The sequence below is a fragment of the Sceloporus undulatus genome, unplaced genomic scaffold (genome assembly GCF_019175285.1).
Source record: "Sceloporus undulatus isolate JIND9_A2432 ecotype Alabama unplaced genomic scaffold, SceUnd_v1.1 scaffold_14, whole genome shotgun sequence".
Classification (NCBI taxonomy): domain Eukaryota; kingdom Metazoa; phylum Chordata; class Lepidosauria; order Squamata; family Phrynosomatidae; genus Sceloporus; species Sceloporus undulatus.
The window spans coordinates 624493-650087 of record NW_024802936.1 but is presented as its reverse complement, the minus strand read 5'-3'; the positions used below and the strand labels follow the sequence as shown (position 1 = coordinate 650087).

At 39.3% G+C, this 25595-nt stretch overlaps 1 protein-coding gene across 11 annotated transcripts in view; it reads left to right on the top strand.

The window, feature by feature from the left end:
• Window positions 1-25595, top strand: part of LOC121917279 (GREB1-like protein) — a 148398-nt gene that overhangs the window by 65628 nt on the left and 57175 nt on the right. For all 11 annotated transcript variants that reach the window (XR_006100994.1, XM_042443070.1, XM_042443072.1 and 8 more), the window contains 8 exons: window positions 655-774; window positions 2774-2911; window positions 6848-7033; window positions 13560-13886; window positions 20857-20985; window positions 22141-22275; window positions 24101-24298; window positions 25256-25436. Coding sequence is in view for 10 of the 11 variants with exons in the window: in XM_042443070.1 (XP_042299004.1) it covers window positions 655-774; window positions 2774-2911; window positions 6848-7033; window positions 13560-13886; window positions 20857-20985; window positions 22141-22275; window positions 24101-24298; window positions 25256-25436 (1414 nt within the window). In the remaining variant the exon portion in view is untranslated. The remainder of the gene's footprint in view (window positions 1-654; window positions 775-2773; window positions 2912-6847; window positions 7034-13559; window positions 13887-20856; window positions 20986-22140; window positions 22276-24100; window positions 24299-25255; window positions 25437-25595) is intronic.

Genomic DNA, 25595 nt, shown 5'->3' with positions numbered 1-25595 from the left:
GGATTAATTGGTTTCTCTGTCCCCTTCAAGTTTCCTGTTATGCTACTCCAGATGGTCCTTCAGCCCTCCAGAGTATGTCAAAAACTGGCTCCCACCCTCCTTCTCCAACATGAGAAGAACGCTACAAAGTGCTGCTCTGGAGTCAATCTGAGGAGCGCAAAAATTCTCTATGTTTGTCAGACATTTATGTAGAATTCTCAGTTGTAGGAAATGTCTTTAAATTTCTCTGTGCTGGAAGGAAGAACTTCCTGACAGTAAGGGCTGTTCGACAGTGGAACACATTCCCTCGGAGTGTAGTGGAGTCTCTTTCCCTAAAGGTCTTTAAACAGAGGCTGGATGGCCATCTGTCGGGGATGCTTTGATTTAGATTTCCTGCATGGCAGATTGGGGTTGAACTGGATGGCCCTTGCGGTCTCTTCCAACTCTCTGATTCTATGATGTATTATACTGTATGTATTAGATGCAATAGCATTTTGTGATTGGGATGCAATCTGTTATTGCTCACTCCCAATGTGTTTAATTGGAAAATGTGTCTGATGGGAGAAATTGTTTATGCCAAGATCCAGTTGAAGATTGATTTGAGTTTTCTTTATATAAGACTAAATTCTCATACTTCCCAGTCCCTTATGTGTCTTTTCATTTATGTCAATCTAGCATCCATGTCCAGTTCTGGGCCACCAAAGAAACGTCACCGAGGATGGCCGCCTGGATCACCAGTCCCTCCACCTGGTTTAGTTGTGCCTGTCCCTGCAATTCGGCCTCTTCCAAGAGCAGGCAAGATTCTGTGTTTGTTTAGCCAACTGAATGTCTTAATACATCTTCTTTGTCATTTATAATGGATTGATTACATTTGTACCCTACCTTTCCTCTCAGAGTCCTCCCTAGTTTTTTCCTCACAACAGCTCTTTTAGGAAGGTTAGACTAAATAATAGGGCCTGATCCATGGTCACCCAGTGAGCCTGGAATTTCAGTTTATGTCTCAGTGTCACATTCTGACATTCATGCCACACTGATTTTCTTGCAGAAGATATGTCATTTAAGCCCATCTTAAAGTGTTATCAAAAGTGTTCACAAATGACTATCATTGTGTTGGAGAGATAAGCATCACCAACCATAAGATCTGTTTGTGCAAGTCTTTTTCACACTACACAGTTATAGCACATTGATATTTTAACTGTCATTGCTCCATCCAGTGGAATCTTTGTATTTGTAGTTTTGTGCAGTGTTTAGAATTCTTGCTAGCTAGCTCTAATGCCTCACCAAACTGCAAATTCCAGAATCCCACAAATGCAGCCATGGCAGTTAAAGTAGTATTAAAGTGCTATAATTGTGTAGTGTGAAAGTAACCTATGGGGCTATACAGATGGGTGGCATGCAGAAGCCCTGGATTGGCAACTGAACGCAGCGGCACCGATCTGGTCCCTGAAGGGAGCAAAAAGAAGCTGTTAAAAGCAGTTTTATAGGCACACCGTTTGGGCACTACGCCAGAGGTATGTCATCATGGTGTGCACCATCTAGAAGGGTGTGTGCCACAATGGCTCCAGGACATCGTTGTTAGGGCTTGGAGAATGCAGACGCTCAGCCCTCACCCTGCCCACAGGCCGGCACAAAGTGTCAGTCTATATAGCCCCTATGTTAGCATCCTTCTGTCTCCACAACATGGAAAATCTTATTCAAAAACATTAGCAGTCGCAAAGTTCAATCTCTTGGTTTTTGCTGCATTCCTAGGCATTATTTTTAAACTTCATTCACCTACATATTATTGCCCATACTTTACTGTGCTGGCTGGGAGATTTTTCTAATTGACTCCAATCTCTAGTTAAAACATTAGGAATCTTTAGAATGCAGCACTCATAATCAGTTTGCAGCTAGAACTGCATGCAAATTTTGAGATCTACATTTTAAGTTTTATAACTATACTGTAGAGAGAGCACATGGATTTTAAATTCTATTTTGGAGAAGAGATGAGAAAACATATTTTGATTTCCAAGCATATTTTTTCACATCAGTTGGATTATTCTGAATTGTATTCTTAATGGAGAGCAGTAGATACTCAAAATTCAAATAAGGTACAGAATTGTTTTAAATAGATTTTTAAACAAAAACTTTATAAAGGTAAAACAATATTTTTTGCAGTTTCAGCAAGTTTCAACTGCTTCTGTATTACGGGGTTTATTGATGAAGCTTTGCAGTTAGATGCAAGACAGGAATTGTATTTAGTTCTTAAGAAGCTTTTGACGACCTCCTAACTGTAAAACCTCTGTTTCTGAAGCTTAGATTTTCAGTTGTGAAATTAGAAGTAGGTAAAAGTTTAACCAATATTCAACTGGTCTTTGAAATTGCATCTCATGTATGGCTGTCTCACGTGGATGCCATAAATGATAGATTAGTGTGGAGTCCCATTGTTTCTTTATGTTGGCAGGTAGCATTGAAAGTTAGCCTCTGAACACCTCTAGCAGCCTCTGGGCTTGTTAGCAGCTGCACATGCAGCCATTTCTCTTTAATTTCCCCCTTCCTTCTTGGTGCTACAAAGAATACTTTAGCTCTTTTTTTAAAAGTCATTTATTTTATGAGGTGGGGTTAGGGAAAGATTTTTTTCTTCTTGAAATGCATTTTAGCATTGAAAGGAAATGTGGATGTATTTTGAATTTTATTGTGTTTAATGATCAGGAGGAGTGGGAGGAGATTTCTTTCTCCTTGATTGTTCATAAGGCCAAATCACAGTATGAGCCTTTTAGTAATGGGTCCCTCCCCCTTTTCTGTATTTTTATAGAGCCTCTATTGTCAGTTCCAGTTCCTCAATCAATGTTAACTGGAATTTTACAGCCTCAGCCCATCCCTGCAGGGGAAACTGTAATAGTTCCTGAAAATCTGCTGAATAACTCAGGAGTCAGACCAGTGATTCTGATAGGTAAGTTCATGATGTGAAATAAAGTAATCTACACCTAAATTATATGCCTCTTTTTGTTTTTTTACAGATTCAAGTTCTGAATCCTACATTGTTGTTATGTGCCTTCAAGTAATTTATGACTTATGATAACCCTAAGACTAACTTGTCATTGGGTTTTCTTGGCAGAATTTGTTCAGAAGGGGCTTACCTTTGCCTTCCTCTGAGGCTGAAAAAAATGTAACTTGCCCAAGGTCATCCAGTGGATTTCCATGGCTGGACAGTGATTCAAACCTTGGTCGACAGAGTCATAGTCCAACACTCAAACCACTACAGCATGCTGGCTTTTTGAATCTTACATACTATGGTCCATTCTCCCATGCTTAAAATGAGTTCAGGAGATAGATGAGAAAGCTCTTTACTCCATTCATGAAGCTCCTTTAGCATTCCCAGAATTGTGAAAATAGAGAATTTCACCAAGTGTTGTTTCTAACCTGGCTGCAAAACTTTCCCTAATAAGCAACACCTGCTGAAATTCCTTTTTCAGCACAATGTTTAAGATATAGATGCTGTCTCCAGTTTTCAGTCTGGCACTGCTAAATGTAAACCTAGCCCACCAATGGTGCTACTTTTCCATGGTGGTGAGATTGTGTGTTTCTGTGAGACAAGAGGCTATGCTGATGGCAGTGGTGCTGCTAGAAAGGTCTCCGTGCCAAACAGGCTTTTGCTGAGGACACAGACTAAATGTGTTAAACAGCTACTGGGCAGCAGTAGCAGTAGTAGTGGAGGGGTGACACTGGCAGAGGATCTCTCAGAGACAATAGCAGTGACACCATAGCTAACCCTTCTGACTACTGTGCTGAGGGAGGCACAGCAGACCTTCTTTTTAAGATCTTTTACCATAAAAACCTTATGATGAGACAATTCAAAATTAAACATGATATAGTGCTAGAATATGAGGCTACCAAGTTGGATGGCAGTCAGTGAGCTACTGGAGTAGAGAAGAGGGCAATTATGAGTAAAGCTGCGGCTAACAATTCAAATGGACTCAAACCCAAAGGACATTCAGTTTTTGACATACTCAAAGGCAAAAGGAAAGTCCAAAGATGCATATCACATATTATAGGAAAGTGGGATGTGAGAAGCATGAATTAGGGGAAGCTAGAAATAGTAAAACAAGAAATGAAAGTATAAATATTGCAGTACTTGGGGTGAGTGAGCTAAATTGGGCAGGAATTTATAATTTTTTGTCAGATAATTACACAGTGTTTTATTCAGAAAATGAAAATCTAAGAAAAATGGCATGGTATTGATAACAAGGAGAGATGTAGCAAAAGCAGTTAAAGGATCTAATGCAAAATATGGCAGAATCATGGCAATAAGACTTCAGGGAAAACCCATCAATATAATCTTAATCTAAATTTATGCTCCAACTACAGAGGCAGAAGAAAAAGAAATTGTAAATTCTGTGCAGGAGTCCAGGAGTTCAAGTTTGAACTTTGTACACCAAAACAGGACTTATTATTAATAGTAGGCAATTGGAATGCAAAAGCAGGAAACAGCAGATTCAAAGATTATAGGAAAATCTGGCCTAGGATAAAGAAATGAAGCAGGAGAATAACTGATTTAATTTTGTGGAACCAACAATTTGTTCATTGCAAACACATTCTTCAAGTAACCAAACAGGGAGACTAGAAAGAGAAATTGCTGAACTGAATTAAATTCATACATTTGAACCCATTAGCAGAGGTATGAATAGAGACAATGGTTTCATGGCACACTACATCTATCATATAAGAGTCTTTGCTAGTACTGCACATATAACAAAAGGAATCTTCTCAGAGAGAATTTGGGATCGAGAAAAACTGACTTTTAGTAAGCAGATTTATTGCTTCCTCACATCAATACTAACTGACCACTATAAAGATCTGAAAAAGACCTATATTATTATTATGCAGCCCCTTAAAATTTAGGGCAAGGATGATGATTTACATCTTCCTTGATCCAATTATTGTTATTGTTCTTTTAAACTGTAAGCTGCTTTGAATACCAATTTTTTGTGTGGAGATGGCATAATAATAATAATACATGCTGTCCCATTCCCACAAATGTATAAATATGGTTTATACCTGAGGCCTTAATACTACTCAGTACTGCATCTGAAGAAGTGGTTTTATATCCATGAAAGCTTATGCAAAAATAAAAACCAGTAAGTCTGGTTTTTGTTGCCACATTACTTTTTTATCCCCCTTCCTTCCTCTTTTTTATACTGGAATGTTTGCTGATTGTATTATAAAAGTGCTAAGCCTTCAGTTATGTTGGACTGCTGGGTTAAGATGTCTCCTGAAATTCAATGCACATTATGATATGACTCTCCATCCTTGAAGATAAAACAGGCTCCCCTTCTCTGGAAAAAAAAAGAAGAAGAACTGCACGTAGCTACATTCAAATGAAGACATGAGAATTGTGAAAAATCTGTCCATGTCTTTTCCTTAATTTGGAAACAAATGAGATGTTGCACACAGATATGGGAAAGTAAATACAATAGCTATGACAAGCTAGATAATATGATTTAGATAACATACATTAGATACTGTATATAATCTAGCTAAAACTTTAACAGAAAAGCAGTTTTGAAGGGTTCAACAAAATGCTGCTGGGGAGGGGATACTTACATTTTGTCAGTTTTCCTCCCTACCCAAATAAGTCCTTGTTCTATATACACTTTTAAAACCCTTTCCCTAATCTATATCTTTTGGTATGGAATTTCCCAAGATGTATGCATTTTTGTACAACATTTTCCCTAATATATACATTCTTGCACATACCTTAGCTTAGGGAGCTGCATCACCAAATTTGGGAAAGCACAAACCCAAAGGAGACTAATGCTCTGCTTCAAATATTAGCTTGGGAAATGAAAATTAGGTTGGCTTATATCAAAATGAGAAACATTTTAACTTCACTGTGGTCTGTTACAGACAGCCAAAATAAAGCTGCTTCGAGTCACAGTGGAAGTATGGTGTTTCAATGATGCATGCATCCTAAGAGTCCAGAAGTCGCACCAAAGCCACACTTCAGCCCTAAGGACTGGAACGTGGCTTTGGTGTGGCTTCTGGACTCTCAGGACGCATGCATCATTGAAACACCATACTTCCACTGTGACTCGAAGCAGCTTTATTTTGGCTGTCTGTAACAGGCCACAGAGGAGGCTTATCTTGGGTCTGGGACTCCTGAAGGCCAGAGTAGTTGGGATATATGTGATTCTGAGCAGAAATCAAACAGATGAGAAAAGATTAGGCACCTCTCCCCATTGCTCCTCTGTGCAAAATTGTACCTTTTCCAGCTAAAAACAAATAACATTCAAGGGCTTTTTAACAATTGTATTGTGAAGTTTTCTTCTAGTTCCATACATTCTTTCCATATTGCATTTTAAAACTTTTCATATTAAAGTGCTAGCATGTCAAGGATTGACAATTTAATCTGTTTTGAGAGAATGGTATCTACATGTCATGTCTTCAAATGATACAAGTTCACTCTTTTTCCTACATGGTACACTTGTCCCTCTGCATTTTCAGCTTGACTTTTGCAGATTTGATTATTCATGGATTTTATTAATATGTTCTCTTTAGAAATATCTAGGTCCTCCAGTGCAACTCTATGGTCATGTTTAACCAAAAGTCACACTGAAGGGCCTGCTAGGCATTTCTAGTGCAATTCTGTTCTATTCTAAGACATGAGGTACATACCTGTGTCACCCAGTTTTACAAATACAGTTGCTTCTTGAAACCAGTTAGCTATAAAGCCCCTGAGATGGATTGGACAGATCAAAGTAATCACTTCTGGATCACTGGCCTATTATAGTCTTTAAAATAATATTCCTTAGACACATTTCGGTTATTGTAGAATTGTTTTGCAGTAGCTTGATTTCAGTTTGTCTTTTTTTTCTTTTCTTTTTTTAAGGTTATGGCACTTTACCCTATTTCTATGGGAACGTTGGAGACATTGTAGTAAGTCCCTTGCTAGTGAACTGCTACAAGATTCCTCAGCTGGAAAGCAAAGATTTGGATCTCTTTGGATTGACTGGGAGTCAATTACTAACCGTGGAGAATATGATTGTTTTAACAATACAGTATCTTGTCCGGCTAGGTAAGACATTACTCAGATATATGGATATATATATTGTTTCCTTGTTGTTCATTTTTGTATGCAACGTAATGTTTGAAAGGGTAAATTTAAGCCAAATTCAAGTTTGGAAGAAGCTGGTAACTTTGATATTGGAGGGAAGGCACTTGTATCCTGATGTTCAAATTGCACCTTCATGTACAAACATGTCTCTTAATTCAGAAAGTATTGTAGCTGTAGTGTGTAATGATAATGTGTGCCTAATTGTATTAGGAGTAACATGTATTTGCTTACATGAAAATGGCATGTAATGCATAACTGTAAGAAGTCCATTTTGAGCAGCTGCCCTCAATCTGTCTCCCTCCAGAGGTGGTAGATTAAACAGTGGCCACTAGCTATGCTGGGTGGCAAATGCTTAGATTTGTAATCCAACACCTCTGGAGGGCACCACTTTGGAGAAACCTTACTAAGTGTTACTTTCTCCTTGCACAAGGCAGTACAGTACTTCCATTGCCATTGCCATTCTCAGGCAGGCTTTTAGAAGTTTTCACAGAAGTAGCCACATTAGGACTTGATCACATGAGGGAAATCTAGGGTTTAACAATGCATTTTCCCAGGACAGTCGTGCAATCACAGCAAAGATTTTCCCATGACGTTGCGATTAGAGAGGATTTATTCCAGGAAGAACCAGGTGTGCTTCATCAACAAATAATTCAGAGGGAAATCCCGTAAATGATTTGTTGTTGGGGCATTCCTGGTTCTTCCTGGGATAAGTCCTCCCTAAGCACAATGTGCAGAAACATATTTGCCGCAATCATGTCACTGTCCTGGGAAAATGTCTTGTTAAACCCCCGATTTTCCCCCATGTGATAAAGTCCTTAGTTTTCTGAAGTATAAAAAAGAGGAAGAGAAGAGAAGGGGAGGGGAAAGGAATGTAGCAGCACCTTTAAGATTATCTTTTTTTTTATCAGCATGAGCTTTCATGGATATAAACCCACTTCTTCAGATGAAATACAGCACGATATTAAAGCCTTAGGTTTCAAAGCATATTTACACAGTTGTGGGAGTGGGGAAGAATGTAATATCTTTCTGGGAGTGGGGCAGAATGTAATATCTTAACCTCTAACATTCCATCCCAATCCCACAACTATATAAATATGCCATATAGCCTGAAGTTTTAATATCACTCTGTGCTGCATTGGAAGAGATGAGTTTGTATTCACAAAATGTCATGCTAAAATAACAATAAATTAGTCCTAAAGATGATGCTACATTCCTCCCCCAGCCTGGCTTTTTTTTTTTTAAGAGCCTTTTAGGGGTTCTGTTTTCCTAAGCAGAATGGGAAGTTAAGAAAACAAAAGAGCCATTCAGTGAAGTATTTGCTTCTATTGGGTCACTGCAAATGTCTACCTGGGTGAAATGTTCAGGCTTTATAAGGTGACAGTCCTGCACAGATTGCCTGCTAGTTGCAAAATTGTCTTGACTCATCCTTGGAAATGCACCAACATTCTTTAGAGATTAGAGACACCCTTCCATACTATAGCTAACCTGTATTTGTAAAGGTATTAGCGGCTAATATTATAGATCTCAAATGCCCTTGAACTGTGTTGTGAAATCCACACTATACACAGTGCTGTCCCATGACCAGATGCATGGACAAACACCTTGTCCTGTAGGCTTCCTTAACCTGGAAAATATAGGTGCTGTGCTTTTATTCTTATTGTTATATTTTCTAAATACTTCTATAATATTTTAAATGACTGATGTTTTAGAAGAATACCTTATTTAATTGCCTTTTAAACTATTGCATTATTGCAATGATCACAAATGCCCCTAAAACCCACCTTAAGAGCCATGCAGCTGCATCAGCTGAAGGAGTGTTGTGAGGCCAGAGACTAAAGCACTGAACAATGTGCCCAGCCCCTTCCCACCAGTGAGTTGCAGTGCAATATGCAGTTGTGACAAGACCCGGCAGGGGTTGCTGATGTTTTTCATCACACGATAACTCACCAGTGAGGGCTGGGTGCATAATCCTTCAGCACCCTGCTCACCAGCACCACAAAACTCTTTTGGTTGATGCTTACCAGGGCAGAAGGTTAGAGTTTCCTTCTGGCATTATAGACCCAATCCAACCCTTCTCCCTCCTATTTATTATAGAATTTGATTTTTTAAATCTGAATCAATGCATAACAATATTGCAAAAAACAAAACAAAACACCTTTTCAGACAGACTTATTATTACATGGTGACTGAAAGCATTTCCCCCTTCACTAGCAAGTCTTTCAAAAATGTTTGAAATATTTCACAGTAAGATTTAACTCCAAAAGGTAGAAACCAGAGTGTGTTTGTGAGGGAGGGCTGTGAGTTTTGTGTGTGTGTGTGTGTAACAAGCTTAGTAGTACAATCTTAAGCATGTTTACTCAGATGTAAAACTTGCTCTAATAGAGTTGATTCCCTGTTGAGTATACTTAGAGCCAAAGATAGTGAATTAATTACTAACATATAGTAAACTCTTTTTGGTCCTTCCTTTGATGATATTCAAAGGGAGAACTCTAATTATTCATTAAAATAGTCGTATCCCACTTTATATGCAAGGTAACAAAATAAGTTTAGAAGAGTTTAAAATAATAAGAATAATTTTAAAAGAATAAAACATGTAAAATTAAACAATTTTAAACTCATTTATTTATGTATTATTTTGTTTAGAATGATTATCATTTATATGAAAAATTATCCATGGTTATGTCTCTTAGCTGCTTCCAATGTCTGTGGATGTCTCTGTGTTTCTTTTATGCCAGATGCATTGCCTGCTTATTTGGTATTTTCAAATTCAGACAGCAGTGTTATCCTTAGTCGTGTTTAGGTACTTTCTTTTTCTCTGTCCTAAGCTTCATGGTTGTTATCAAGATGCAGCACAGATTTTTTCTCCCCTGTGGATGTGATAATAAGTTCCTTCGTAGACTTTCAGCAGTTTCGTGTATGAAGCTTCCTATCATCTCCTGTTTCAGCTATTTGAGTGGAATGAAATAGGACAAAAACACTCTTTGACACTCCAGCAGACTAATATTTTGTTCTAGTAAGAGTTTTATGTATAGCCCTTGCAGGGAAACTGTTATCTTAAAAACCGGACAAGATTTGTCCAAGTGGAGCATTTTTGCCTTCTTCATATTAGTGGGACAAAGTTGAAGCTCACGCTTAGGTTTCTCAAAACACCAGCAGCATCTAATTTAGTCATCCCATCAATTTCTGTGAGAGAGATGGAGTAGTCCTTCACACCCTTTAAAATTTAAACTCCAGTGAGCCTCTGAATGTTCTTGTGGGTGATTTTTTTTCCTGTAACTTGTTTAGGATGAGAAGAGTATGCTGTGATATGATGCTTGCTGTGATATTCTGAATGCAGCAATAGAGAACTGTTGCAATTGGTCATTCCTGGTGGTGAATAACACTGTTCAATTTGTCTAGTGATAATTGAAATTTTATATAAGTGTCTTATTTTCTGCAGTAGCAAAGTTTTGAAAGAAGGTAAAAGCAATACAAAAGTAGAAGGCAAAATCCTTGTTTTTTCATGTCTCAGAAACACAACTCAGAGTCAGGTTGATGGCAAGTGACCTCAGCAAAAGATCTGTTAATAGTGAATAATTATATTTGCTGAACAAATATACAAATGACTATAAGCTGTGTTACTGGGGCTGTGGTTGTTCTGGAAATACATAGATACCCTGGAATTCAGTGTAAATGGTTTTCAGTCAAGAGAAGAACCTTTAGAAATTCCTACTGTTCATTTTGGTTGTTCAGTTACCTAATTCACATGTTAGCAGACACACATAGAAGCTACTTAAAAAGTATATAAATCAGGGGTGGACAGCCACAAACACAGCAGGGGCCATTTTTCCTTCCTGCTCTTGGCTGGCTGGCTACAGTAGCACTTTTTAGCATGGCTAAAGTGATGTGATGTCACTTCTGAATGCCATTTTGGCTGATATTTGGCTTATCATTTTCCTCTTTTTGTATGTTTTGGGGAGGTATGGTTGTTGGGTATTAAGGGAGCAAATTGTTGCCTTTTTAGGCAGCTTTGAGAGATTTCTGCAGATAAAAATCAGCCCCCCAAAATAAAAATAAAAAAGATAGGGGAATTTGGGGGCTTTGAATGGTTTCTTAGGGATCTCAAGGTTGCATGTGGCACACAAGCTGCACTATGCTTATCCCTGCTCTAAACCTTGGTTGAGGAATCTGTGGCAGGTTACAGACCGCCAAAAAATACGTATGGAATACGTATTAGGGTTAGGAAGAGGCGGTGCTTCCGCACCCCCTAACCCTAGTACGTATTCCATACGTACAACAGGGCGGCGCCCCTTCCACATGGGGGCCGCCATGTTTACGTATCGGACACATAGTGTCCAGACATGTCGCAGCGCCTATGACGTCGCGAATGCGCCAGCGGCGCCTCAGGACGTCATAGAGGCGCCGCAAGATGGAGCTCCATTTTGGAGCTCCTTTTTTGCTCCGTGCAGGAGCTGCGCGGTGTGCCTGCTACGGCTCCCTCATGGAGCAAGCGGCGGCGGCGGCAGACGGTCTGTAACCCGCCTGTGATTCTCTATGTTGATGGACCAACTCTATAATGGATGAGTATAGTGGGAGCTGGTGGAGGCTGTAGCTCAACAGGACCTGAAGGGCCAAAGGTTCTCCATCCCTATTGTGATGTGGCCATGTTCTGTGAGCATGCTATAAAAGTTGTTAGCTTTGGTACGAATACATTGAGAGTCTTCATGACATTATGTCCCTGGTCTCTGTTAGTTTTAGTACTAGAGGTTCTCTGTGCCAGTGCTGGGAATCCTGTAGTCCTTCTATTGGACTGCAAGACTAGTTAACCCTAGCAAGTACAGGCAGTGGTGAAGGATGCTGGGAGCTGCAATCCATAACATCTTCAGGTACACATGATTCCCTCACCAGCTGTTTGCTGTCAGAGTGACAGATGCTGTAAGAAGCTTACAAATATAACCCTTCCATAAAACATGGTGATACTTATGGGAACTGTTTCCATCTGCAGGCTATAAAGAAACCTTCTCAACCCATATCCATATCTGTTGGACTACAACAGTGGTGACTATTGTCATCTAAAACATCTGCCAATTGATATAGGCTGTGCAATGTATGTGACATTTCTCAAACATTAAGCAAGCCTTCTAAAAGAGAAGCAGATTTGCTAGAGATAATACACATTTCTCTCTGACATATCTTTCCTTTCACTTTTGGGTGTATGTTGCCAGACTATGCTTTAAGCTAACTGAGCAATTGCCTGTTTCTTCTTTGATTCCACTCCACTTTGTCTCTACCCAAAGGTAGCCTATAATACAATTGTTGTTTATTATAATCGATTTATTTAAATGATTTCTGTATTGCTTCTCAGTTCACAAGGGCCCTTGAGGCATTGAAAAAACCAAAACCAATTAAAACCACACAAAGATAAAACAATTTAAAAACAAATTAAAATACTCTTTAAAAACTCCTAAAAGCAGCCTAAAAACAATCCTGGAAAATAATTTGAAACTGTTAAAACAGCAATTTCAAACACTGAATGCATTGGCTTCTCACTGGAGCTTAAAAGAGATGGGGCCAGCCTAACTTCCCTCAGTAGGGTGTTCCACAGTTGAGGTGCTGTTATGGAGAATATCCTGTTATGTGTACCCACCAGCCTATCTTCACACAGTTGAGATGTGCAACAGAGCCTTCTCTGAAGATGTCAAATTGCTGGAAGGCTCATATGGAAGGAGGCGGACTTTCAGACATCTTGTCCTTAAGTTATTTAGAGTTTTGTAGGTTGATATCAGCACCTTGAATTGAACTCAGAAACAAATTGGAAGCCAGTGTAGTTCTTGCAGGACTGGTGTTTTATGGTCTCTAAAATGCACACATAACACTAGTCCGGCTGCTGCATTTCACACTAGCTGCTGTTTCCAAACACCTTTCAAGGTCAGACACACATACAGCACATTACAGTGGTCTAACCAAGAGTTTAAAAAGACATAATCACTATGACCAGATCTTTCTTCTCAAAGAAAGTGTGCAGCTGGCACAGCAGCCGAAACTAGGCAAGCTACAAATCTTGTTCGAATTAGTGGGTTCCAGACATCCAACAAGCATCCCTGCACTCAGTGATCAACAAGCCATACTTTCCAAACTCTTATATGCCACTTGCAGGGTGAGGGCACAATGCAAAAAGTGCTTTCACAGAAGGAGGGGAAAGCTCTAGATGCAGTTCTCACAAAAGAGCTAACACATTTTTTTTAATACTTGCAGTACTTCCATCTGCCCTATGGTGCCAGCTAGTTCTTGTCTCTTATGATTTATTTCTTGTTTTAGTGGCTAAATCCACTCATGGTGTGCCTTCTTTCCATTCTTTCTTTTGCACTGAGGAGAGGATTCCTATGACAAACTTATTCTGGAGTTTGTATATCTTTGACAGCACTCTTACCTGGTGCATAGAATGGTAAGTCTCATGGAAGAAGCTTTTGATACTGTGTTTTGATTCTTTATTTAACAAACATTTCAGGTCCTGATAAGATACCTCTCAGGGAAGAATTTGAACAGATCATGCTGAAAGCGATGCAGGAATTTACTTTAAGAGAGCAGTCCTTACAAATGAGTTCTCAGTGCTTCTCCTTGTCACCAACTCAACTCCCATGGCTTGCCAGGTTAATTGCCAGCGTCTCTCAGGACATGGTGCACGTGGTGGTCTCTCAAAATTCCTTGGCTGAAGGCATCTCAGAAACACTGAGATCTCTGAGTGAAATGAAGTGCCAGCAAAGATTACCAGATTATGTGGTTGCAATCTGCACCTCAAAGATCCGGGGTAACGAATTCTGCGTAGTAGTTTTAGGTAGGTATCTTCTTTCCATAGAATTTAGCGATCCAGTACAGGTAAATTTATTGATCCTGTATTCATTTGTGAAATAGGAGACTGATGTTTGATGTTTCAAACCATCATTTTGGAAATCTAAGACACAGTCATGGTATTAGCACTGGTTTCACAAACAACTGTACTGTATGGTTTATCAGTCATCCACATTTAATTTTGTTCAGCTTGGTGTTCTGGTTTGAGCATTGGACTACAATTCTGGCGACCAGGATTCAAATTCCCAATCAGTCATGGAAGACCACTGGGTGACCTTTGACAGCTCACATTTTCTCAACCTCAGAAGACAACAAAGGCAAATCTGCTCTGAACAAATCCTTCCAAGAAAACCCTGTGATAGGTCAGCTTTAGGGTTGCCATTAGTCAGAAATGTTTTGAAGGCACACAACAAAAAATATCCTTTTAAATTTGACAGAGGTATTTCTGTTTGTGAAGTCGAGCACTTTCATGGCCGGCATCCATATTTTTTGTGGGTTTTTCGGGCTATGAGGACTTGTTCTAGAAGAGTTTATTCCTGATGTTTCTCCAGCATCTGTGGCTGGCATCTTCAGAGAATGTTGGCATAGAAGTGAGTGGGGTGTGTGTGTGTATATATATATATATATATATATATACTGTGTGACCCTAGGTTGGGAAGAGTGATTTACAAGTTAATTTGTGCATTCTGACCTGATACTTGTTGGCATGGTCTAGAATTTCAGTGTTTTGAAACCTCCAAATGGTTTACAAACTGACCAAGAAAATCCAGCAAATGCTTTGCTCAACAAAGGACAGGAGAGACCCTATCATGGCAGCAGGAGGAGTTTACCACATACCATGCAGCTGTGGACAAGTGTACATAGGTACCACGAAACATTCAAACATGAATCAAGGAACACGAGAGACACTGTCAACTGAGTCAGTTAGAAAAACCAGCAGTAACAGAACATGTTATAAACCATCCTGGGCATAAAATGCTGTTTTAAAATACTGAAATTCTGGACCATGCCAACAACTATCAGGTCAGAATGCACAGGGAAGCCATTGAAATCCAGAAAAACCTAGACAACTTCAACAGGAAAGAAGAAATCCTTAAAGTGAACAAAGTTTAGCTACCAGTCCTGAAAAATACCAAAATTAAGACCCAGCAAAATGTAAGTGGAAACCACCAAGGATCAGGGTTTTTCACAGCAGACAATGGATCACTAATTAAATAGACACAAATCCTCCTTGTATATCCTCCCACCCTGAGGCCTTGCCATTCAACAACAGAACAATTCACAGATTAATATGTAAATCATTTTTCCCAACCTAGGGTCACACAGTGTGTGTGTGTGTGCGCGCTCACACACACACACACACACACACACACACACATATATATATACTGTATGTATGTATGTATACCCCACTCACTTCCATGCCATCATTCTCTGAAGATGCAAGCCTCAGATGATGGCGAAATGTCGGGAATAAACTCTTCTAGAACATATAGCTCGAAAAAAACCACAAAAAAGTATTTCTGTTTCTTTGTACTTCCCCAGTGATTTTGAGTGACATTCATTTCCACTGTGAACCAGAGACATCTGTTATTATTTTATTAATAAACCCACAAGCAGACAAATATGTGGAACACTTCGGACACAGCTGTTCAAATATACTGTTTGGACAAGTAACCAGCATGTTGCAACTACTCTGTTTCTCAGAGGTGGTTCCATGATTCTCATGGAACACATAGAACCTTCCTCCTTTCTTAAGCTTATATCTAACCACAGTCCCCCAGAACTGCACACATACATCTTGTTTTTGCTTTTTTTTTTTTTTGTATTTTTATTTCAGCACCATCTCCATCCTTCTTGATAATACCAGATCTTTTTTTTAACTACTGATTTAAAAGGTGTTTTGGCAATTAGTTCAGAATAGGATGAACCTGCAATATTTGTACAGTGGACATGCAGTATAAACCAGGGGTCAGCAACCTACGGCCTGCGGGCCACATGCGGCCCGCCGAGCCATTTGGACCAGCCCCAGCTTGGTCCTGCTGTCGATTGCCACTGCCAAAGGCCCCACAGGGCCTTTGGCCTGTTGTGGAAGCACGCGGGGCCTTTGGCGGCGGGCAAGGGGGGGCCATTGGCCTCTAACGCAGGTGCGCGGGGCCATTGGCCTCTAGCGCAGGTAAGGAGGAGGAGGAGGAGGAGGGAGGGAGGGAGGAAGGGAGGAAGGAAGGAAGGAGGAGGAAGAGGAAGGAAGGAGGAGGAAGAGGAGGAGGACGAGGGAGGAAGGAAGGAGCAGGAGGAGGATTTCCATTCCATTTTTACAGGTCTGCTTTGTTTTAACGATGATGGTGATGGTGATGGTGATATTGATATGAGCCAGCTTCAGAGGCACGGCCAATGTAAATTGCTGTGATTTTTACAAATTCATGCGCAGTGAAGAAAAACCACAGTCCCTTGACCAAGTACACCCTTCTGAGAAGTACACTTGGTGCAAGAACTGTGAAACCACCTTGACATGTTCAATATGCATAGCCATGTGAACCCATGTTCAGTGTGAAACCCAAAGAGTTTGGTTATACAATAAGCCTCTGAAATATGCAAGAGGCCATCTTAAGTAAAGCCATGTTCAATGCCCAAATGTGTTGTTTGCAATGGGGGGAGGAGGGGTTGGCCAGAAAGGAAGTACATTTCTGCCATCTGTCTAGGAATAATGCCCAAATGTCCTCCATTTTGATCATGCCTAAGAAACATGCATTTATATTAACATTTTTTAAAAAGCATCCAATGTTTTCACATGTCCTCCATTTTTAAAAAAATTGTCCTACATTTGAAAATGTTGTCCTATATTATTTAATTATTTAATTATTTATCTTTTTGGCTCCCCCCCCCTGTTGTCTGGGGGACACCAACCCGGCCCCCGGCTCAAAAAGGTTGCCTACCCCTGATATAAACAGTATGTAACACACACATCAATATATTTAGGCTCAAATGTTAAATGGTCAAATACACTTTGTTTTACAAAATATCTACCCCTTTCCTCTTAACTATAAGATACTTGTCCCCATTGTAGTTATTCCCATAATGGATGCCAAGGCCCATTACTGTTCACTGAAAGCAGGGTTGGCAAAAGGTACCCAGTGGGCTAAATGCAGCTCCCCAAGTCAATTTTCTGGTCTCCAATAGTCCCACTGCCCTCCAATGTTCACTAAAAATGCCCAATAGCACCTCCTCGAGCCCCTGGCTGGCACAATTTGCCATTTTGTTCCTCCACACAATCTGTTTGAATCTCTTATGGACTTATTTCCAGAGCAAGGAGTAAGCAGAAGATCATTTCCAGTCTTGAAAAAAAGGCCCATGTAGGCCTAAACCAGGTAAAGAAAGACACAGATGGAATGGTAATGCCAACGATACCTCCCTAATGTATCTCCTCATGCCCATGTTTGATTGAAAGTGGGCCTTCTACAGCTAAGACACTGTTGGCTAAATCAAACACTGGATGCCTGGCTTACATGGAAAGTTTCTGAAAAGAGTTGCCTTCCTCCCCATCTATGTGGACGAAGACTCCTACTGAAGGAGGGACTAAATATGATCCAAGATTTCTTTATGAAACCTAATCCTCAGTTGAAAGGCATGAGAGAATCCATGAAACGTTACCACTGGGCCAAAAGCATCACTCCTTCCCTGACTGATTGGGAATGGATGACAATCATCCAGTACTTCACATTTACATGAGGTATTCCTACCCATTCATTGTCCTTGGAGTTGATCAAGAACACAGAGAATTGAATTAAAATGCCACCTTCATTTTGTACCCCATTAGTGGTTGGCAAATGTGTGAGGTACATTGATGATTAATACTTGCTCCTGCTGATAAAGGAACTCTTATAAGTAGCCTCAGTTGCAAAACCACCAAACGCACTTAGCTCAGATTGAACTAGCAAAAGTGGTGGCATACTGTACAATTATAGCACTAGGGTTGCACTTTAACTACCATTGTAAAGAATCCTAGGATTTGTAGTTTTGCAAAATATTTAGAATTTTCTGCCAGAGAATAGTAGTGCTATAGTCCTTCCCTCAACTACAAATCCCATGAATCCATAGCATGTAGCAATGGCAGTTAAAGTGGTATCATAAGGATATTATTGTGTAGTGTGAAAGAAAACTGTGTCATTTCAAGGCATGGAAGGGGTCGTGTTGTTGATATGACAGCCACCCAGGAGCGACCATCATTTATTGTTAGATAATGCAAGGTTCTTTTCCCTTAGATCAGTGATTCTCAAACAGTTGTGTGTGCGCGCGCGCAGAAACTATTCAAGAGGTGTGTGTGTAAAACTTGGAAACTGATCTCTCCTCCTTCTCCTCTTCCCAAACTTTTTTATGTGTAAAATTTGCAAATGTGTTGAATTCAACTCCCTGCTCAGTTATGAAACCCACCAGGTGATCTGGGGCAAGACACATGCTCTCAGTCTCAGGGGAAGACAATGGCAAAACTCCTCTGAACAAATCTTGCCAAGGAAACCCTATGATAGGTTCACCTTAGGGTAGTCGTAAGTTGGAAACTACTTGAAGGTACACAACAACAAAATTTAAATGATTATATTTCCTTATAAAATGTTAAAACTTGAATATACATAAATGTAAAAATGAAAATACTAAATAAATAAAATATTTTTATTCATATATTATGTTGAGTGGGGGCAGTGTGATATCCGCATACAGATGTAAATGGGGAGTCCCAAGGGTAAAATGTTTGAGTACCAGTGCCCTAAATTGTTTCTGAACATTGCTGTGCCTTGGCTTTCAGAAAGTGAGTATAGTTGGCTGACGAGTTTTTCATCAATAATTTCATCTCAGGGAGGAAATGACAAGTTTAATTGGATGACTACTGATGAGAGTAGCCAAATGTTAGGCTATAATTTCTCCTTTGTGGACTAGGGAACTTCCTTGAGGCTGGCATTTACAGAATTTTGACTCAGTTACTCTTTTTTATGCCTGCTCCTTACAGCTCACTTGGAAATATTGTGAACAAAAATCAATTAAAATTGTTGTTAGTTATATTGAAAAATTGATGAAAGCTGGAAGTTTTTATTTCTTTTAAAATCTGGATGGAAAGTGAACCAAAAGTTGTATTATTTCAGTTCAGTTCTGACTTAGATGACAGTTATTTTTTTATGCATTTATTACCCTGTAAAATACCATATTCAGGGCACAAGGTCTGCCTTATGTTCCCCATGTAGGAAAAAAATCCAGTCTGAGAAATTAATTTGTAGTCATTAAAAACAATTGTAAATGTAGACAGCTTTGTTAGGGACAGTACTTATGTTCCTTTTTGGACCAAAATTTCCCTCTGCATGACATCTTTTAACCAGAAGAGCATTCACAGGCCAACCTGACCTTGGGGAACAGCAGGCAAAAGATGTGCTAAATTGATGTGAAAATGCACTCTTCTCTTTTTCTTTCTAATCTAGATGAAATTGTAAGACTTGCTCACAGAATAGTTTGCGTTAACATATTGACCCATTATCCATTGGAACATACAGTGCGGTCTTTACAAACATGCAGACTCTCCTACATTCTATTAAAAGCAGCTGAATTTCTCTTGCATTAACTGTGTAAACATATGACTGCTATGAGAGCAAGACAGAAAACAGAAGACAACTTTTCTTTAACCATCTGCATTTTTACTGTACTATGTTTCTGCTGCAGATGTGAAATTTTAAATAATAAAAACCTTTAACAAGGCAAATCTATATATTTTTAAATCTCAGTTGAACTCATTAGGGCTATTGCTCAATAAGTATATGTAGGTTTGTATTCTTAGAGGTTGTCCACATAGGTTCCCCCCAGTCCTATGTTGTCCTTTTTGGATGACACAAATCAAAATCCTGGGAGCGGGATTGGATTTGATCCTGCCAGACCAGATGCAGATGGAGGTGGGGATCTGCAGTGGTACCAGATCTATGGCATGAGGATGGGTGGACATATAAACAGCCACCCATCCCCACACCGGCCTGGGGATCAATCCATGGCCTCAGCCCATGCTTTCCTGGCCCATCTGCTCAGCCGCTTAGTATCAGAAAAGGCTCTTAATATTTGAAACTGAATTATATCAAATACACACCCAAGGAAGATACCACCAACATGCCAAATTATTATTTCAGAGTGAATGAAATGACAGGAAACATAGTGGGATATTCTGGGGAAATAAAGAATAGTTTTATAATTGAAGCCATATACAGCAATAAGTATATCTAACTAATGCAAAGATTTTCTGTTTCAAATCATGAACTGTCAATAGATTTGGTGAATACTATTTAAAATCAACATTGCTACCTACTACATAGTAAAAAGGATATAATAATAATAATAATAATAATAATAATAATAATAATAATAATTTGTTTTATTTATATACCGCTATTCCAAAGATCATAGCGGTGAACAGCAAGTAAGCTAATTAGCAAGTAAGCTAATTTGCCCCCAACAGTCTGGGTACTCATTTTAGCGACCTCAGAAGGATGCAAGCCTGAGTCGAGCTTGGGCCCTTTTGCTGGTCTTGAACTCGCAACCTTGTGGTCTTGAGTGAATGGCTGCAGTACAGGCATTTAACCACTGTGCCACCATAGAACTCTATCCTTATGTCTTGGGGCCTTCAAAATACTTGGATAGAAGTTATATATAAACAAATAAACATATTTCTTGAGGCTAACCTAAAACAGGGTCTTACAATCATTTCATCAAGTTTTATGCAATGCAGGACAATCCTTGTATTTTTTAAAAGCTACTTATAAATGTGAACCAGTAAATCCATATGCACTTGGAAGCTATAATTTAAAGCTGTGAATTGATAACTCTGTTAATATGGCTGCTGTGAAAGTCATTAAGAAGAAATGAATGTAGGTGAAGTCCTTGTAATGAAGTGTCCTGTGATTTCTCTCCCCCTCCCCCCTGTTCTCTAGGACAACACCAGTCTAGAGCATTGGCAGAGAGCATGCTTACTACTAGTGAGTTTTTAAAGGAGATCAGTTATGAGCTCATTACTGGAAAAGTTAGTTTTCTGGCATCACATTTCAAAAACACATCTTTAGGTGAGTGATCCTGCTGTTACAGCTCTCTCTAAGTTACGAATATGACAGTTTTCACACATCAAAAAATGGACCAAGTTGATTGTGTCCAAAATGAATACAGGTCTACTTAACACCTATTCCCAGAAAACCAGTGCATATCTTTCAGAACTACTATGAGAAATTCTAACCAATTCATCCTTGTGTTTGGGGGTGGGAGTGGCACTCTGTAGCTGGTGAAGCTCAGCAGGGCAGACCATAGGGGAGCAGCATCCCAGGAACAAGAAACAGGAAATTATCACACGGTGACAGGATAGAGACAGATTGTTCCAATGTCCTTATCCTGTGATCTGAGTGAAAGTGATCGTGTGAATCACTTTTACATGAAAGCAGGCTGAAAAGCGCTTTCAACTGTCATGGTAATAATGGGTTGTTCTGTTATTACAAAGCACTGCAAATAACAGGAGAACACTTTCAGCTGATGGCTGAAAGCGCTTTTCAGCCCGCTTTCATGTGAAAGTAAGTGATTTGCACGATCACTTTCTCTCACACTTCTCGGACGGCTAATTGACTGGTTCAGTGTGCTTGCAAGTAAAAGTGATTCATTTGAACTTTCAGAATCCAGTCTGGTCTCTAGAGCATTATCAAGGTCTCTTGGTTACAATATTGAACACCACTGGTGATCAACCAAGTGTAATAAAATAAATTCTGGACCACCATTCCTTCCGGTGCTGCGAAAAGGGCGCACTAGGCACCCTCGCACAGCCCCACTACGTCACAACCACGCTGCCTCATTTGGAGGCGGTGCGGTCGTAATGTAGTCATGGTGGCGGCCGTGTGGAACGGCCGCCGCTATTTGTACGTGCTGAGCACGTACTAGGGTTGGGGGTGTGCGGAAACGGCGCCGCTTCCTAACTCTAGTACGTGCTCAGCACGTACTTAGAGGCCAGTCTGTAATGGGCCTTAGTTTATAGTCCCTGGTGATAAATAAAACCTGGACTTCACTGATTGATTGTAACATTTACGTTAAACTTCACTGAATCAGAGCTATTTGTAAAAAAAAATGCTAGATAAATATTAAGTATGGCATGTCTTCCTTTGCACTATTTCTTTTGAAAATTTCAGAAGGGTGTTTTAGATAACATTCATATAATTTTTTTTGTTTTAATCCTTTACTAGGTGATGAACTGGATAAGTTGCTAGAGACAATGCAGCAGAAACGAGGAGATAATGTTATAATTCCATTCAATGGAGATGTTAATGAATGTGTGTCATCTCAAGAAGCAGCTGCCATGATTTACACCCAAGAACTAGGTAAGGCTTGTTTCTCAAGAACTGAAACAATGTAAGTCAAAACCAAATATTTAAATTATTTCTACCAATCAGAGAATATGAGGTAGGATAGGGCAATATGTGGCCCGCCAAATGGTGCTGGAAGTGAACTCCCATCAACCAAAGCCAGCATAATAAATAAGAATGTTTGGAGCAAGTATAAAGGCTTGATCTATAGATATCTCATCTTACAACCATGCAGCCATCCAACCTTGCTTTTAAGTGATTAGGTTTTTTACACCAGCTTTTTCCACCGTTAAGCAACAGAAGACCTAGAAGGCAACTGCTATGATTGTAGATCTCTTGTCACAACTTCCCTAGTCCCAACTCTGCAAGAGAAATGTCAGGAGTTCTGCAGCTGAAGAACTTGGCTTCTTGTAGGTTTACAAAGGATTTCTTAAAGATGGCCTTTCTTCAGATTGGGGAAATGTGCCTACAGTTTGCTTGCTATGCATTTAAATGTTAAACTTTTGATTTCATTCCTATTTTCATGTCTTTTGCAAATAGCTTAGGATGGGGGAAAACAAATTTCACAACTTGACCCCCTGATGATTTCAGTAACAGATGGAGGACCTAATCTGGTTCCTCTTAGCATCTGTATACCCAGAACAGTCCTGCACATGCACATTGTTACAGTGCACTAATTTTCCTATGTTAAATTATTTATGAACTCGGGCAAGCCAGCTTAAGTGGTGTGAGGAAGTGCCTTAGATGCTTTACTGTTAAATGCCTTAGAAATGCCTTAGAAGCTTTACTGTTAAATCTGTAGCAGTTTTGTGCTCATTACTAGAAAAGCAAAAAAGATCCAATGGATGCATGCTGTTTTTTTAAACATGTTGCAGGGACAATCTGATCATTTAAAAATTATATGTACAGTATTATATGATATTAGGTTTTAACAAACATATGTATACACTACTTTGGGAAGACAAAGACACCTTTCATGATCAGGAAAGAAATTTATTCAGCAAACAAACAAATATTGCTATGTTTAAGGCATTGCTAAGAGTCTAATGGCCCACTCCTAAATATTCTAACTAAGAGGTTAATGCTATACATTTAATTTAATTTAACTTTAAATAAACAGGAAATACCAATAATTTAGCTTGAGGTATGAAAATGTTTTTTAATGGTAGGAGTAGATTGTGCGTTTCATAGACAGGAGTCTTAAAATGTCATCAGTTTCATTTTCCTTGATGAAATGTTTTCCATAACATACGGGCACTTCTGTCCTAAACACATCATTGAAAACTTCAGTTCATCCTCAAGAGAGAATTATCTCAGCCTTGCTGTTGTTGTTTTTATTGTGTGTACCTTCAAGTCATTTCTTACTTATAGATGTTAAGGCTTGCCTTTCATAGGGGTTTCTTGGCAAGATTTGTTCAGAGGAATTTTTCCATTGTCTTGGAGGAGTTGAATTATTCAGATGCCATTGGACTGTAAGTCCCAGTAGCTCTACCCTACATAGCAAATGGTTAGGAATTCTATGAGCTGCAATCCAACAACGTCTGGAAGATCATGTGACTTTTAGGGACAGAACTTTGGCCTCCTTCCATCTCTTCAAGAGCTAAGATTGCACAGTTTGGGGGTGTCTGGTGTGGAGAGCTTAGAGTGTCTCTTGTTCTATTGTAATATCTGAATCAGGTACATCCTGTCTTGGTGTCACTCATACAGTCTCTGAACACATACCCAGAGAATGATAGTCATGCCCAGCCTTTCTAAGCTTCAGAGATAGAAATTAACCATCAGGCATCTCTGGGCAGTTCTCTAGGACTAGAATGTAAATTAGAGCTTTTCTTTTTCATAGATTTGGACACTGAAACCTTCCAGATTTATCAGCCTCAGCTCACAATTGCCAGAAAGCTCTTGTCACAGGTATGTGCCATAGCAGACAGTGGTAACCAAAGCCTGGATCTGGGTCACTTCAGCAAAGTAGATTTCATCGTTGTGGTCCCTCGATCAGAAGTGTTGGTCCAACAAACCATTCAACGGATTCGACAATCAGGTAAAAAATAATAATAATTGGGCTCAGAACTTTGATCTCTGACACTTTTACAAAGTAGTATGTTAGGAGTTATTTATAATTTAGAGTAGCATTGGTGACAATTTTGGTAACATATCATTATCGTCATCTATGTCACCATCATTTTAATGAAAATTAGAAATGAGAAGAAACTAAGAAACAGAGCCTTATCATATGAGAAGTCAAATGGATTTTTCCAGTCTGAAGATGCCAGCCACAGATGCTGGCGAAACGTCAGGGAGAAACTCTTCTGGAACATGGCCACATAACCCGAAAAACCCACAAAAAACTATAAATGGCATACTTTTACAACCATCTTCCTCAGGAAGAAAACAGAAGTGCTATGATGACATGTGAAGATGTACGGAGAAAGCCACTACTCTCCTGTTCCGTTTCAGTTCTCTTTTCTCATGCAGTAAGGCTCTAAGAATTAGAGTGGCCCAAATGACCCTCCAAAAACAGTATTTCAGAAGTAACAATTAAATGTTACTTATTACATAGAAAAGGTAACTAATAGTAGCAGTTGTTCTATTATTTCACAAAAGGAATATCATTATGCCCTGGTCATTCCACAAAAGAATGTGTTCACAAGTAACAAAGTTACTTGCAGTGCATTACTTCCAGATTCTCTTTTGGCCTAACTTGACAAACTTCAGGACTAGATACATAGGAGATCAGAATGAACAAAAGCACATAATTCCCAAATCACTGATATGATGTAATATGATGTGTGTAAGTGTAACCATATATAAACACTGGGGAAAAGGAAACAGAAGTACTTATCCAGTGAGCCTGATAACTTATCTGACATTTGTTTGATCTATTCCAAGTTCAGATTCAGAACTGACTTTGTTCTGCTTTCAGCATATTATGTTTTAAAAGATAACTTTAATTTTCTCTATTTTGGAGCAGAAATTCATTACTCATTTCTTTTCTTAGGTGTTCTTGTAGACTTGGGCCTTGAAGAAAATGGAGCAGCTTACCAAAGAGCTGAAAAATATGTGGTGCGGCTAGACAATGAGATTCAAACCAAGTTTGATGTTTTCATGAGACGGGTGAAGCAGAATCCATACACGCTTTTTGTGCTGGTACATGACAATGCCCATGTAGATCTGACAAGGTAATTCCTTCAATTACTATGCTGTTTGTTAAATTGGATGATGAGGATGAACTCTGAAGGATGTTTCTGCAGCATTTCATATACTGTGTGGCAAGAAGTGAACCACATTTGAATCCTTTTGTGGGAGAAAGGCAGGATATAAATCCTTGAAATAAATAA